Genomic DNA, 16,791 nt, shown 5'->3' on the forward strand with positions numbered 1-16,791 from the left:
TCCTGCTCCTTCTCCTCCTTCTCCTCCTCCATGCAGGATGGTCTGAGGAGAGGAGATGAGGAGCTGTCTACCTATGCAGACGATGTGTTTGATTCTCCGTCTGAGGCCGCCATTAAAGAGGAGGAGTCTAACACAGCAGTGGATGAGAGTGACCTCACAGGTGGCGCCTTGGACAAGAACGAACTGGAGAGGAGTCACCTGATGCTGTGCGTGGAACACACAGACATCACACACGCAAGTTGTTGCTGCTACTGTAGCCAGTTTCACTTAACACACATCTCTCCCTCTCTCTCTCTCTCTCTCTCTCTCTCTCTCTCTCTCTCTCTCTCGCTCTCCGTCTCTCGCTCTCCCTCTCTATCTCTCTCTCTCGCTCTCCGTCTCTCGCTCTCCGTCTCTCGCTCTCCCTCTCTCTCTCTCTATCTCCCACTCAACTCCACAGGCCCCTGGAGCGGGGCTGGCGTAAAGGTAAAGAACCTGGACTGTCTCAGGTCCAGCCCAAGGTGCGTCTGCGCCAGGAGGTGGTGAGTGTGAGTGGGCAGCGACGGGGCCAGCGGATCACAGTGCCCGTCAAGAAGCTCTTCGCCAAGGAGAAGAGGCCCTACGGCCTAGGGATGGTGGGACGGCTCACTAACAGAACCTACCGCAAACGCATCGACAGCTTCGTCCAGCAGCAGATAGAGGACATGGACGACCACAGGTACACTTTATTGTCAATGAAGATTTTCAGATTCTTTCATTTCAATGTGGAATTCTGAACTTGCTACATTGCTATGCATTTGACTTAAACTCTGGCATGGTCACATAGTCGCACTGTAACATCAAACATGTCTAAGATTTAACCACACTACAGGAGAAGAGCTCAGCCACATCTGTAGTGGAGGTCGGAGCTGTGTCTGAGGTTGCCCCAGATAAGATACAGTATGAGTCATCACGGATAATAGAAAGCACCTAATTTTTGTGACTGGCCTGGCCTCTAGATTAATAAACAAACCAGGACTGTGTGACTCAGTAACAGATGGTCGAGTCCCAGCACACCATGTGGGAAACAATGGTTTACACAGTTGTTGTCATACATTACTAACTCCTATCCTAGTGGATGCAGCTGTTGTCCGTGTGAAGTCCACGCTGACATACTGAGATAGTTTTTCTAACAGACGAGGCAAGCTGCTGTACTATGTGATATACCGTTTTGATATTGTGTGTGTGTCTGTCTCTCTCTCTGTGTGTGTGTGTGCGCAGGCCTTTCTTTACCTACTGGATCACATTTGTCCACCTGTTAATCACCATCCTGACTGTTTGTCTCTACGGCATCGCCCCTGTGGGCTTCTCCCAGCACGAGACCGTCGACTCGGTCAGTACAGTGACTGTTATATAACGTAGTTTGCGTTATGAATGTTACAGTGATGGTTGTATAGTCTTTGCTACAATGTGATACGTGATCCGTTGCGTCAATGTGTTATTCTTTGCATGTCACTTCGTAAAGACGTCTGGCTTCTCCCTTGTCTCTCTTTAGGTATTGAGAAATAAAGGTGTTTATGAAAATGTCAAGTTTGTGCAACAAGAAAACTTCTGGGTGGGACCAAATTCTGTAAGTGTAACTTTTTTTCGGCTAACGGACTTCATTTGATCATTTAAACCGATATGTCAGCTATGAGACTCTGTGTTGTATTTGAAAAAACCGTACCCGATGGTAAGTCATAGCGCTGGTAGCATAACTCTCTGTTATGCTGCTCCCAAACTTCATCTTTTAATACAACTTTGGTGCTTAAGATGTTTATTAATACGGAGGGTTTCCGGCACAAAAAGCACATCTCCGTTCTTGTTCCATGAGCATAAGGGAACTGTGTGTCACAGCTGGATGGGCTGCGCTTTCGCTCACAAAATCCATGCCATTACCAACCGCGTTACCGTTAATACCTGCTTTTCGTTGGTCTTACATCTCTCGATATGCGCTCCAGGGGTTGGAAGCAAAATACTTTTTGAACAGAACCATTATTTTCTGGGGGTTCTTTCCACTGTTCCGACCAGATTTACTTCACCAATCAGTACGGATAGAGCAGCTTGCTATGGAGCAGGCAGTCTATAGTTACATGTGTGATGGAAAGAAAAGTGTAGGGCATGAGATGCGACTAAAATTTTACGGGTGGGGAGAGAGCAAGAGAGGGTGGAGAAGGACGTTTGGCTTGAAGCACTGGGGATCTTGTTTTGACATGCATTATCTGAATTAGGCCCACAGAATTATACCTACGGAGGTGCAGCTTCTATGGAGGAACTTTGAATGTCTTTGATCTTCAGAGAAATGGCTTAATGTTGGACCTAACAAGCTTGTGTGTGCAGACCGGCACCAGAATTCTGAATCATGCTTGTAATGTCAGTAGGCTACAGGAGCCTATGCTTCAGAGGGGAGGGGCAGGTAGCCTAAACACGCACGCACTCTGACAAAGATTTTCTGCTGGCAGGCAGACACTGGAAGAAGTTTCTGAGAGACAGAGGGAGGGCTTTGCATAGCTGTGTTGTTGCGCTTTTTGTGGGACAAAAAAAAAAATGCCTGCAACGTTAAATAATGTTATTAACCGGTTCCCATGCTTTTAAAATAATGGTTCTGTTTCCCGGAAAAGTATAGATCACTTTTGTTCCCGGTTCTGATTCTGTTCCTTTTCTGTTTCAGTTCTGTTCCCTGAATTGATTCCAACCCCTGCTTTTGCGCTTGTTTTCAAGGACATACCACAAATATTCCTACCTCAGCGCAAGCTAGCTGATATTAGATAGGTAAATTGATATTAGACAGGTAAATTGATATTAGACAGGTAAATTGATATTAGACAGGTAAATTGATATTAGACAGGTAAATTGATATTAGACAGGTAAATTGATATTAGATAGGTAAATTGATATTAGACAGGTAAATTGATATTAGACAGGTAAATTGATATTAGACAGGTAAATTGATATTAGACAGGTAAATTGATATTAGACAGGTAAATTGATATTAGATAGGTAAATTGATATTAGACAGGTAAATTGATATTAGATAGGTAAATTGATATTAGACAGGTAAATTGATATTAGACAGGTAAATTGATATTAGACAGGTAAATTGATATGAGACAGGTAAATTGATATGAGACAGGTAAATTGATATGAGACAGGTAAATTGCTGAACCTGGCGCATGTGGTGCAAAATGCCGGAGTATCTGTTTTTACATGCTGTAATGTCAAAACGAACTTGCGTTTGGCACTTGTGCTGCCGTAGCGCCAGCCGAAAATAGAGCCCCTTGTCTGTGTTCTGACTGTACACCCTCCCCCTGACCTGCAGGAGGCGCTAATCCACCTGGGGGCTAAGTTCTCCCCCTGCATGCGTCAGGACCAGCAGGTCCATGACCTGATCCAGGAGAAGAGAGGAAGAGAGCGGGAGTCAGCCTGCTGTGTGAGGAACGACCGCTCCGGCTGTCTTCAGACCTCACAGGAGGAGTGCTCTGTGAGTTACCCTGGTGTTCCACTACTGTTACAGTCATATTATATTATATATTATATTATATATCCTACAATCTGCAGCAATTCACCCCTGTCTCTCTCTCCTCCTGTTCTCCCTCTCCAGTCTACTCTAGCAGTGTGGGTGAAGTGGCCTCATCACCCCAGTGCTCCTCTCCTGGAGGGGAAGGTCCGTCAGCACGGCTCAGTCTGCCACCAGGACCCCAGGTAATAAACTGCTTCTCTCTCTCCTCTTCATCCATCTCCCTCTCTTCTTCTTTATCTCCTCTTCCCTCTATACATTATATGTTCTTTCCTCTGTTCCTCTCTTTTCAGAATATGCCTGGAGCCAGCCTCTGTGTCGCCTCATGAGTGGCCTGATGACATCACCAAGTGGCCAGTGTGTACCAGGTACAACCCAGGCAACCACACTAACCTCCCCCACATAGACTGTGCCATCACCGGACGGCCATGCTGCATTGGGACCAAAGGGAGGTGAGGACAGACAGTACCCTCCACAAACTGCACGGTAGTGGTGAATACTATATGAGTTTCCTCAACAGGCCCCTCAATTATTCTGATTTGAAAAAAAATAAACTTTTTTTTTAATAATTATTGTTGGACATAAAATACAGGAAAAGGGTTGGAAAATCAGCTCCAAGTGATTAACATTTTGGAAATCTATTCCAAAGTATTTTTACGCATAATATAAAGATACAGCTCTAGAAAAAATTAAGAGACCACTGCAAAAGTATCCGTTTCTCTGATTTTACTATTTATACGTATTTGTTTAGGTAAAAAAAATTAAAAAATAATTTATTCTGTAAACTACTGACAATATTTCTCCCAAATTCCAAATAAAAATATTGTAATTTAGAGCATTTATTTGCAACTGGTCAAAATAACAAAAAAATATGCAGTGTTGCCAGACCGTGTTGCCAGAATACGTTCGTATTCATTTCTAAACAACACAATACTAATGTTTTAACTTAGGAAGAGTTCAGAAATCAATATTTGGAGGAATAACCCTGATTTTCAATCACAGCTTTCATGCGTCTTGGCATGCTCTACACCAGTCTTTCACATTGATGTTGGGTGACTTTATGCCACTCCTGGTGCAAACATTCAAGCAGCTAGGCTTTGTTTGATGGCGTGTGACCATCCATCTTCCTCTTAATCACATTCCAGAGGTTTTCAATGGGGTTCAGGTCTGGAGATTGGGCAGGCCATGACAGGGTCTTGATTTGATGGTCATCCATCCACACCTTGATTGACCTGGCTGTGTGGCATGGAGCATTCTCCTGCTTGAAAAACCAATCCTCAGAGTTGGGGAACATTGTCAGAGCAGAAGGAAGCAAGTTCTCTTCCAGGACAACCTTGTATGTGGCTTGATTCATGTGTCCTTCACAAAGACAAATCTGTCCGATTCCAGCCTTGCTGAAGAACCCCCAGATCATCACCGATCCTCCACCAAATTTCACAGTGGGTGCGAGACACTGTGGCTTGTAGGCCTCTCCAGGTCTCGCACCCACTGTGAGGATAATTTTTTCCAAAGCTGTATATGTGATTATATAGTGATTATGTTTTAGTCATCTGTTTGGGCTTCTTGTGGTCAATCTGCGGTCTATAAATGATTTGTAATTATGTTCTGGCCTCCTGAGCATCCGCTCAAGAAAATATCTAGTTCATGATCCCTGTTATATGAAACAATGAACTATGTTTTGAAAGTGTGTTGCTGAGGAGCCTGTACTTTATGCTGTTCAGTTCCCTGAGTCTTCACAGACATAGGTAGTTGATGTTGTAATGGCTTGTCTTGTGTGTTCACTATTCAGGTGTGAGATCACGTCCAGAGAGTACTGTGACTTTATGAAGGGCTACTTCCACGAGGACGCTACTCTCTGCTCCCAGGTGGCCTGTATGGATGATGTGTGTGGCCTGCTTCCTTTCCTCAACCCCGAGATCCCAGACCAGTTCTACAGACTCTGGCTCTCTCTATTCCTCCATGCAGGGTGAGTAGTGTTTCTCTGTAAAGAATATTCATTAGAATATTTTTATGTGTCTATTTTTAAAGGGTTAAACTAAGAACATTTAACAACTTCATAGTTAAGAACACTACAACAATATGGAAGAAAATGAAACGTATTCTACAAGAACCAATATGACTCCCTAAAAACACAACCCTATGGAACAATCCTTGGATAGCTTTTCAGAAATTACCAGATAAATTGGTCCACATGGAAAACTAAAGGCATAGAATCCGTAAATGACTTGGTAACAGGAAATACATTTATTTCCATGACAGAATTAAAAAAGTCATTTTGGACTGACCAGTATAGATCGTTTCAAATACATCCAACTTAAAAGTTACATATCACAAAATGTCAGTTTTAAATCTTTAAGACATCAGAGCAACATTGTGGGAATCTTATTTGAGTCAGAAAGGTATGTTCATTTGATAGGAAAGATATACAAAACCTTGCGTAGAGCATATCCAAATGACAATCTCTTAGAATGTTTTTTTCAAAAGAACTGATGTTGTCACAAGATGGAGGGAAAGTTGGAGCATAATTAAAGAAATGACAAAAAACGTATGCTCAATCCAGTATAAACGAATGCATAGCATTTATTATACAAGAGATAAAATTCACACATTTCAGAGTCGATGTCTCAAGTGTAAAACTAATAATGACTCAATAATCCATGCTTTCTGGGAATGCTATAAAGTCTGGAAGTTGTGGGCGGGGCTAGAAAGTTGGCTGTATTACAGGAAGTACTACAATGTAAACTTACTTTTGATCCGTTTGTCTGCATATTTGAAGACATGGAATATGGGGGTGTAGTGAGATACCTGGTGAGCTGGATGATTCTCTTCTCATCACTCATCTTGAAAAAACGTATACTAAATACTTGGAAGTCAATCAATCCGCCATCATTGACACAATGGAAAAATACAATTATTTATTATTGAAATAGCATGAGCGACCGTGGTAAAATTTAAGGCCAAGTGGCAAACAATAATGCAGGCACTAGCGATTGGGGTGTAAGCATGCGGGTCTGGGCAGATGAGATGTAGTCATTGTTTGTGTGTGAGTTTGTTTTTAAAGTTTAAAAAAAGGGGGGGGGGGAACTAAGATATATATAATACCAGTAAAAAGTTTGGACACATCTACTCATTCCAGGGTTTTTCTTTGTACAAATAAAGAAAAACTCTTGAATGAGTAGGTATGTCCAAACTTTTGACTGGTACTGTATATATGTAAAATAGTAAATGGTATTAGACAAGTTGTGTTCAATATGTTTAAACTTTGTCCTGCACAATGTCCTGCATGATGTGTCAAACATCATGAATAAATTAGGAAGCTACTGTATTTGGGCAGAAAATCGTATTTTTGCGTCTCAAATGTTCTGTGAATGCGCAACCTGTAGACGTTTGTTTGTCTTGTGTATTGCGAGTCAGCTTTGTTCCAGGGCGTTAGTGTGCTTCACACATACCAGTCGACACACTAGCTCTGTTAACCACTGTTACTTGTGCAGCTAGTGAGTACATACTAGCTAGGCTCGGTAGCTTCTAATTATACATGTCATTTCACCACCCGTGCTGTTGGGGGCGGTAACGCACCATCGTCTCTGGCACCAACCTCCTGTCTCATGTTGTATGTCTCACAGTGTCTGTATCGTGAAAATGCATCTGCTGGAGCCAGACCCTATTGGAAAATAATGTTGTTTGTAACCTGCTGAGACTCTCCATGTCTTTATTTATTTGCTCATTTGTATCCCTGTAGGATCCTGCACTGCCTGGTGTCGGTGCTCTTCCAGATGACCATCCTGAGGGACTTAGAGAAGCTGGCCGGCTGGCTGAGGATCTCTATCATCTACATCGTCTCTGGCATCACTGGCAACCTGGCCAGCGCCATCTTCCTACCCTACAGAGCAGAGGTACAGTACTGTAGATTCACTGATCATATAGGTCTAGTGATATCACTGGTGTAATTATGGGATATATGTTTGTTTATGATGCTATGAAGCCATACTAAACAAGAATCTCAAATGTCATTTATTTTGTTTTGTTGTCATTCCACTGGCTGTCCCTTAGGTGGCAGGAGGCCAAGTATTTAACTGCCAATATGACACAATGTGTGTGTCTCTCTTTCTGTTCTCCTGCTCCCTCTCCCCCTTCCTCCCCAGGTGGGTCCAGCTGGCTCTCAGTTTGGTATCCTGGCCTGTCTCTTTGTTGAGCTGTTCCAGAGCTGGCAGATCCTGGAGCGTCCGTGGAGGGCTTTCACCAAGCTGTTGTGTGTCGTCATCTTTCTCTTCTCCTTTGGCATGCTGCCCTGGATAGACAACTTCGCCCACATCTCCGGATTCATCTCTGGACTCTTCCTCTCCTTCGCCTTTCTGCCATACATCAGGTGAGAGCTGGTTTGATTTAGTAATATTTGGGGGATTTTTTGTGTATGTAATGTAAAGCGCTTTGAACTACTTAAAAAAATAATAATAATGTGGCTCAGATGTAAATGGCTCAGATGTAAATGGCTCAGATCTAAATGGCTCAGATCTAAATGGCTCAGATGTAAATGGCTCAGATGTAAATGGCTCAGATCTAAATGGCTCAGATGTAAATGGCTCAGGTGGTTCTGGGTTTGCGGCCTCATATACCTGAATATATTAGGTTTTACTGTAACTTTAAGTTACTTTGGGTAAAATTTGTATATATTTTATAATTACATTGAAATTAAATATGTCCTCAAGGTTATGCTATACCCTTTAATACACTTAAAACACTAATATTGATTTTATGATCTTATTCTCCTTATTATTTCCAGTTTTGGCCGTTCGGACATGTACCGTAAGCGTGTCCAGATCTGTGTGTTCCTGTTGGTGTTCCTGGGTCTCTTCTCAGGACTGGCTGTACTGTTCTACATACACCCGGTCAAGTGTGAGTGGTGTGAGTACCTCACCTGTATTCCCCTCACTGACAAGTTCTGTGACAAGTACGACCTCAACGCCCACCTCCACTGACCAGGCCTTTGACTGTACAATTGCAATGACTAGAATGGACAATCTCAAAGAACTATAGCCTCACGCGCCAGGATAGCAGGACAAAAGGGTCGGCTGGTGAACAAGACTCTAAGCAACGTCACGGCATGGACCAGACCGGCGGCCATATTTGTTGTAGTATTCAGGACATTGGATGTGAAGATTGCCAATCTTGGAAAAATAACTGTTGATCTTAATAACTGTTGATCTGTCTCCATTTGATTTTGTTTATATGGACATTGCTAGCGAGTGACCTGTCACTTTCAAAGCATAAAGACTTAAAGACAGAAGGGGGGGTTAAATGTGACTGTTGCCTTGCCGCTGCTCTTATTAAAAACAGACACAACAGCACCACCTTGTGGCCGTCAGACCACATACAGCTGTGGAGGGATTTTGTTTTGTATTTTTCTACACACGTCATAAAGCTGACGAAAAGTTGTATTGGTTTATTGGATGACCTCAGACAGGGAACTATCTCACAGGAAAGAAAAGGGATTCCTGTAGTACTGTACGATGACTGCCTCTGGTGCCTTGGTTATTACTGCCATATCTAGGTCCAAGTCTCAAATGGCACACTATTCTCTATACCAGAGGTTCCCAAACTTTTTCACTCAGGCCCCCTTCCAGCGTTGGAGAACATCTCACAATGGCACAAGCATTGTTCATGACACCAAGTGTTCACACCCCTCTTGTTGGCAGAGAGTTGTAAACGCTTATTTCCTGCAATTATAGACATTTTGCAGAGCCTAATGTGTATTCATGTGATATTTGAGTAACTAAAAAATTACAACAAAATCTATGGGCTAAAAAACATTAGCTGACATGGGTTAGTTATAAATAGGTTAGAAATAGCTCTCTAATGTATGCAATGACTGACATGACAAGAGAAACTAATGATGCACTACCCAATATCGAAAATGCACCTTTTGCATTCAACTATTACAAATTACAAGTGTTTTTTGTTTGGGGGGGGGGCTGCCGACCCCTCACCCCCCCCTTGGGTAACCACTGCTCTGTACAGTGAACTATATAGGGAATAGTGTGTCATGTGTGCCCTATATTACACTAGACAAAACACTTGTAGGTTAACATGTGTACTGCTGTCTAAGTGGTGGTGAGTGTTTGGAGGGTAGCGTTTTAGCTACCTGCTTATCTGTACCTGCCAATACAGCAACACAAACTGACGCTTTCTGTCTGTGTGTCCAATTTATTTCTGTTGTGTGAATGTGTGTGTGTGTGAGGGATCTGAAACTGTCTTATGCCTTGTTGCACATGCTTGCTTCCCCCAGTAGATGGCAGAGTTGCTTTGAGTAAATGGCTGCCATCAGGAACATGTAACATACACAAGATGCATGTCTGATGTCCTCATATACCCTTAAACAAACTTAGTCTGAATGGCTCTTAAAGTAAGATATATAATGCACACATTGAGTGCATAGAAACATTTCTAGTACTCTGTGTTATCCACATTGTCTCTGCTAGGGGATTTGTAGGCTAATGTCGACTACAGACCTATGTTGTTCCGTGGCTCTGGCCTCGTGATTTAAATGTGATATGTTTATCCCACACAACTCTTAATGGTGCACTTCAAGACATTGCTTTTGTCGCTGACTAATTCTCTCTGCCTCTCCTTGAGTCGCCAGCCTCTTCCCACGCACACACACACACACACACACACACACACACACACACACACACACACACAGTCTGTAATTTATGGTGCACTTCAAGTCCTCTCTCTTTTGCCGTTGACTAATTCTCTCTTCCACCCCCCTCTCCTTGAGTCACCAGCCCTTACACACACACACACACACACACACACACACTGAGTCTGTAATTCAAAGTTAATCAGTGCGTCGACTCCACTCAAGCCTCCTGTCGATAGAAAGCTGAATATGACAAACCCTTATTTGCAGCCAAGGTATAATAGCTAGGTAGTATGTTTAGGAGCTATTCCATGAATCCCACCTTACAGATGCTTCTCTGCCTGTAGACTGAATGCCATACTACTTTCACCCATCCAGCCCTTTTAGATGGGACTAGTTTAGGCTCACTTTCTCCTCTCAACTGAATGCATTTTCTACCGTATACCTCTCCCCCTAAAAACGTCTCTCTCGCTCTCTTTGTTTTTCTCCCATTCTCTCTCTAAGACAGCTGAACAGCTGAGGCGGGCACACAGTGCTGTTAAACTCACCCAGCCTCTCTCTTCCCATCCTATCCTCCCCACCATCCCCTTCCTCTCCTCCATCCATGGCCCTATGGAGATGCTAATTTGATTTTAAGTGGGCAATACCCCTTCCTTTCCCTCTCCACATCAGCCGACTAGATGACCTCTGTCTGATTAGCAAACTGCACTGGGTCATATGGATCAAAGAGAAGGGGACATGCTGTCTAGCCTTTTTACCTCTTTCTCTCACTCTATCCACTCTAGTTAAGTAAATGTTTTATTCATTTTCTGTGTCTTATTTGGACTTTAGTCATTGGTCACCCTTTACAATACATACCCACTTTAATTTAACTAGGCAAGTCATTTAAGAACAAATTATTATTTTCAATGATGGCCTAGGAACAGTGGGTTAACTGCCTCGTTCAGAAGGACAGATTTGTCAGCTCGAGGATTTGATCTTGCAACCTTTCAGATTACTAGTCCAGCGCTCTAACCACTAGGCTACCTGCTGGTTACTAGTCCAACGCTCTAACCACTAGGCTACCTGCTGGTTACTAGTCCAACGCTCTAACCACTAGGCTACCTGCTGGTTACTAGTCCAACGCTCTAACCACTAGGCTACCTGCTGGTTACTAGTACAACGCTCTAACCACTAGGCTACCTGCTGGTTACTAGTCCAACACTCTAACCACTAGGCTACCTGCTGGTTACTAGTCCAACGCTCTAACCACTAGGCTACCTGCTGGTTACTAGTCCAACGCTCTAACCACTAGGCTACTTGCTGGTTACTAGTCCAACGCTCTAACCACTAGGCTACCTGCTGGTTACTAGTCCAACGATCTAACCACTAGGCTACCTGCTGGTTACTAGTCCAACACTCTAACCACTAGGCTACCTGCTGGTTACTAGTCCAACGCTCTAACCACTAGGCTACCTGCTGGTTACTAGTCCAACGCTCTAACCACTAGGCTACTTGCTGGTTACTAGTCCAACGCTCTAACCACTAGGCTACCTGCTGGTTACTAGTCCAACGATCTAACCACTAGGCTACCTGTTGGTTACTAGTCCAACGCTCTAACCACTAGGCTACCTGCTGGTTACTAGTCCAACGCTCTAACCACTAGGCTACCTGCTGGTTACTAGTCCAACGCTCTAACCACTAGGCTACCTGTTGGTTACTAGTACAACGCTCTAACCACTAGGCTACCTGTTGGTTACTAGTCCAACGCTCTAACCACTAGGCTACCTGTTGGTTACTAGTCCAACGCTCTAACCACTAGGCTACCTGCTGGTTACTAGTCCAACGCTCTAACCACTAGGCTACCTGCTGGTTACTAGTCCAACGCTCTAAGCACTAGGCTACCTGCTGGTTACTAGTCCAACGCTCTAACCACTAGGCTACCTGCTGGTTACTAGTCCAACGCTCTAACCACTAGGCTACTTGCTGGTTACTAGTCCAATGCTCTAACCACTAGGCTACCTGCTGGTTACTAGTCCAACGATCTAACCACTAGGCTACCTGCTGGTTACTAGTCCAACACTCTAACCACTAGGCTACCTGCTGGTTACTAGTCCAACGCTCTAACCACTAGGCTACCTGCTGGTTACTAGTCCAACGCTCTAACCACTAGGCTACTTGCTGGTTACTAGTCCAACGCTCTAACCACTAGGCTACCTGCTGGTTACTAGTCCAACGATCTAACCACTAGGCTACCTGTTGGTTACTAGTCCAACGCTCTAACCACTAGGCTACCTGCTGGTTACTAGTCCAACGCTCTAACCACTAGGCTACCTGCTGGTTACTAGTCCAACGCTCTAACCACTAGGCTACCTGTTGGTTACTAGTACAACGCTCTAACCACTAGGCTACCTGTTGGTTACTAGTCCAACGCTCTAACCACTAGGCTACCTGTTGGTTACTAGTCCAACGCTCTAACCACTAGGCTACCTGCTGGTTACTAGTCCAACGCTCTAACCACTAGGCTACCTGCTGGTTACTAGTCCAACGCTCTAAGCACTAGGCTACCTGCTGGTTACTAGTCCAACGCTCTAACCACTAGGCTACCTGCTGGTTACTAGTCCAACGCTCTAACCACTAGGCTACCTGCTGGTTACTAGTCCAACGCTCTAACCACTAGGCTACCTGCTGGTTACTAGTCCAACGCTCTAACCACTAGGCTACCTGCTGGTTACTAGTCCAACGCTCTAACCACTAGGCTACCTGCTGGTTACTAGTCCAACGCTCTAACCACTAGGCTACCTGCTGGTTACTAGTCCAACGCTCTAACCACTAGGCTACCTGCTGGTTACTAGTCCAACACTCTAACCACTAGGCTACCTGCTGGTTACTAGTCCAACGCTCTAACCACTAGGCTACCTGCCACCTACGTTATTAATCCCGCCTTCCATAGAATAACCATTGTGAAAATGTTATTTCTGTCTTTCCAATCCTAAGCCATTGTCTTACATCAGGTTGTGCAATGCAGTGTTGTAGTACTTGAGTCCAGAACTCAGACTTGATGTTGTCAGCAAATCTTTCTCCCTTGCTCAATTCACTGCAGTAGCTACTGTATTAGCTAGCTATCCCTACTAATGTTCAGCACCGTAAGTCAGCTAGCTTTCCACATTATTAAATGGAACTTCAAAGATTGCTAGACCGCAGCTTTTAGCCTATCAAGGGACTCGCGACTCTACTTGGGACTCTATAGGACTCTGACTCAAACACTAGGGACTTGGGACTCTATAGGACTGACTCAAACGTTAGGGACTTTGGACTCAATTTGGACTCAAGTTGTTGGGACTTAGCGAACCATTGTATGGGTAGTTCATTTAGTTAAACTGCTACAATTGCAACTGCTCCAGCCTCTCTAACTTATTGTGTGTGTGTGTGCATATCGGAGGGATTGAAAATACATTTCCGTCCCGTATAGACAAATAAAGTAAATATTTGATCTCTTATGAAAGGGAATTTGAACTGTATCTCTTTTTATCCATGTCAATGTTCTAATTTGAACTTGACCTGCTGAATGAATTGAAACTGTATCAATGAAATAACCTGCGGAAGACATTTACTGCAATCAGAAACGGTCTTTCCCTGTTTGTCACACCGGCTAGTCTCTCCACCCACTGGTGCCCATTGCCCAGTAAACTCTTGTTATACTAGAAAGCACAACTTTGGCTATATCGATTCATTAAGGTTATTGGGAAATCGATGCAATCAGAACTACTTCGCAAAAATTCTACAATCAAGTCTCTGCATGATAATTTAGTCAAATTGCTACAATTTAGGAGATAAAACTGAATTTCAACAGTATCCACCTTTTAACCATGTCAACGTTCCAAACATAACTTTGCCTGATTTGATCTTTGTGGCATATTGTAAGAATGCAGGTGATCAACAGAGAATTAAACATGCAGTGACATTATTCTGGAAAGAACATTAGATTCATGATGATATTTGCCAACCATTTAGTGGTGGAAGAAATAAATTGACCTCAACTGTTCAGCTTTTATTCAAGAACAACATATATTTTCATTCAGTTTAAGGTTAGGGTTAAACTAACCTACCGTAGCAAGCGTGAAAAGACATGGATGGATGAAGGGATGGATAAATGGATGGATTGATAAATGAATAGATAGATGGATATATGGGCAGGCAGGTAGGTAGGTGGGTGTGCTACTGCCTCCCTGGCTGGAAAGCCGACCCTGAAACTGGACCCTGACAGCTGCTCAGCAGGTGGTCACTGACAGGCTCTCTCTCTTCATTGTGCCTGGAGCAACACACACACACAGACACACACACACACACCAGGCCCCCAGGCTCTTAGCCCAGGTGAGAGGGGTGGGAGGTGAGGGGGGTGGTAGAGGGTCCACAGTGCACCTGTCTGAGCCCACCTCCACCCCCTCCAATGACCCAGTATTATTGTGAATAATAATAGCCTGAATCACACTTGGCCTATCTGCCACCTGGGCTGTGACTGACTGGCCTACTTCCCCCTGGAAGAGAGAGAGGAGGGAGTTTAAGCACTAAGACAACACTGAGCTAAGCGTATCCATACTGGTTCTCTTTTCTCGGTTTGTTGTTCTTGTGTGACTGACTGTCCCCCTTCCCTCTGGCAGAGAGGAGACACACGGAGAGGAGAGTGTGTGTACTAAGAATCTACATCTGCTCTTAAAAGGGTGCACATTCAAAAAACACCCTCCTGTCCTGCTGTCCCCCTCCTTTCCTTCACCCCTCACCTGTCAGCTCCAGAACCCGTCCTGCCAAGTCCCTGTGTCCCCCAGCAACCCTACAGATGTCCCCCCCGGCCTTGGCCCTGATCCCCTAAGCCCCTTCTCTCTGGTCCTCTGTTTCCAATCACACACACAGAGAGGGATTTGGGTGCCCTTTATAGGACAGATGCATTATGGGTAAGGTCAGAGAGTACAGCGGACCTTATTTATCTAATAGTTTATTTTCAAAAGATGAGAGCAGAGGCGAGGAGAAGAGAGGGAATCAGTGTAGTAATGTATTCACATCCTTTCAAACACACAGATGATTCAGCACATCTCTGTTTAACCCGGTTAGAGGAAGTAGAAATATTTCCATCCATCATGGTGTATGACGTCACTCCAGAATGGAATGTCCACTTGAGCTCCTGTTCTAAAGAACTAGAACGTCTTGTCCACCTGGGCTGTGTTCCACTGACTGTACTGTGTGTTGGGTCAATAGTTGTGAAGAAGCAGGCACCCAATTGTTATATTATGTGTCCTGTGTAAAACCATCAGTGAACAGGGCAGGTAGAGATCTGCCTGGACTGAGGAGCGGTCCGTATCCCTGGTCAGGCTTAATATATTGTCCCCTTCTGACTCAGCACTGGGAACAGAACAAACACACAAACACATGCATTCACATTTATGCAGGCACGCATACACGAACGGGTGCACACACGCAGGAAAGCTGCTGTAGATTTGGATGAATGCTCATATTATTATTATTTCTCTCAAAATCTTTTGAACTGTGGAAAATCACCCTACATCACTATATTGAATGTGGAAGGCCAGGATCAGCCAGTCCCCACCACTGAAAGTAGAAAAACAAAGAAATCTCTCTCTCTATTTCTGCTTCATTTAGGAAGAAATTAATTTGTTAAAAACTGTTCAACTATTTTCTTTCTCTCTCTTTGAGTCAGCTACTCACCTCATTTTATGCACTGCAGTGCTAGCTAGCTTATGCTTTCTGTAGTCGATTAATTATCTGAACCTTTGATTGGGTGGACAGCATGTCAGTTCATGCTGCAAGAGCTCTGATAGGTTGGAGGACGTCCTCCGGAAGTTGTCATAATTACTGTGTAAATCTACAGAAGTGGGTGAGAACGATGGTGAGAACCTAGTGAGAACTAAGTTTTGTATTGAAGTCAATGTACTCAGAGGACGGAAGCTAGCTGTCCTCCGGCTACACCATGGTGCTAACAAACATAGTGCTGTTGAGGCTACTGTAGACCTTCTTTGCAAAATAGTGTGTTATAATAAATTATTTGGTGACGTGTGATTATATTTAGTATAGTTTTATCCAAAAAGGATAACTTTTTTAATGTTTTAATTTGTATGAAATTCACTGAGAAGGACAGTCCTCCCCTTCCTCCTCAGAGAAGCCTCCACTGTCATAAAGATATATATTTTTAACCACTAACCTGTTGATAAAAGTTTGTCAGAAGCTGATCCATCAAGTCAATTAATTAAGGCATAATTCTAATGATGTCATGTATAATTTTCAAACATTCAGTCACTTTTTGATATTTTGCTAACATTATAAAGGCAATATGAACTACAGGAGACAATGGCCTGTGCTTAAACAATTTTACATTTTATATCATCAGTTTACGTTGTATTACTCGTCTCTCCAGTAACTTCTCTCAGGCTAACATCCAAGACTAGCTAGCATGATGCTTGAAACCTATGCTGTTATTAAGTCATTAAATGGGTTAAGAAAATGACATGTGTTTGGAACCTTAACGGTTGAGGATTATAGAGCCGGTTTCAACCCTTTACTTCCTGATGCCTTGACAAGCCTTGTGTTTATTGTCTTTGTCTCACTGTCTTTGTCCTTTCAGTGCAGCTAAAAGAGCAGGCACACT

General features: G+C 43.6%; 1 protein-coding gene across 14 annotated transcripts in view; it reads left to right on the top strand.

The window, feature by feature from the left end:
• The window catches only part of LOC110499166 (inactive rhomboid protein 1), a 47,212-nt gene extending 37,520 nt beyond the window's left edge, over window positions 1-9,692 (top strand). For 6 of the 14 annotated variants that reach the window (XM_036955999.2, XM_036955996.2, XM_090211889.1 and 3 more), the window contains 11 exons: window positions 37-206; window positions 440-697; window positions 1,240-1,351; window positions 1,514-1,588; window positions 3,317-3,478; window positions 3,599-3,699; window positions 3,808-3,966; window positions 5,304-5,480; window positions 7,254-7,407; window positions 7,657-7,880; window positions 8,295-9,692. In XM_036955999.2, coding sequence (XP_036811894.1) covers window positions 37-206; window positions 440-697; window positions 1,240-1,351; window positions 1,514-1,588; window positions 3,317-3,478; window positions 3,599-3,699; window positions 3,808-3,966; window positions 5,304-5,480; window positions 7,254-7,407; window positions 7,657-7,880; window positions 8,295-8,490 — 1,788 coding nt within the window. In that variant the 3' untranslated portion in view covers window positions 8,491-9,692. Of the gene's footprint in view, window positions 1-36; window positions 207-439; window positions 698-1,239; window positions 1,352-1,513; window positions 1,589-3,316; window positions 3,700-3,807; window positions 3,967-5,303; window positions 5,481-7,253; window positions 7,408-7,656; window positions 7,881-8,294 lie in introns of all 14 variants that reach the window. The other 8 variants (XM_090211891.1, XM_036955998.2, XM_090211890.1 and 5 more) reach the window with 2 other exon arrangements.
• The last annotated feature ends 7,099 nt before the right edge of the window (window positions 9,693-16,791 follow it).

The sequence above is a fragment of the Oncorhynchus mykiss genome, chromosome 20 (genome assembly GCF_057628025.1).
Source record: "Oncorhynchus mykiss isolate SJ-2025 chromosome 20, ASM5762802v1, whole genome shotgun sequence".
NCBI classification, from domain to species: domain Eukaryota; kingdom Metazoa; phylum Chordata; class Actinopteri; order Salmoniformes; family Salmonidae; genus Oncorhynchus; species Oncorhynchus mykiss.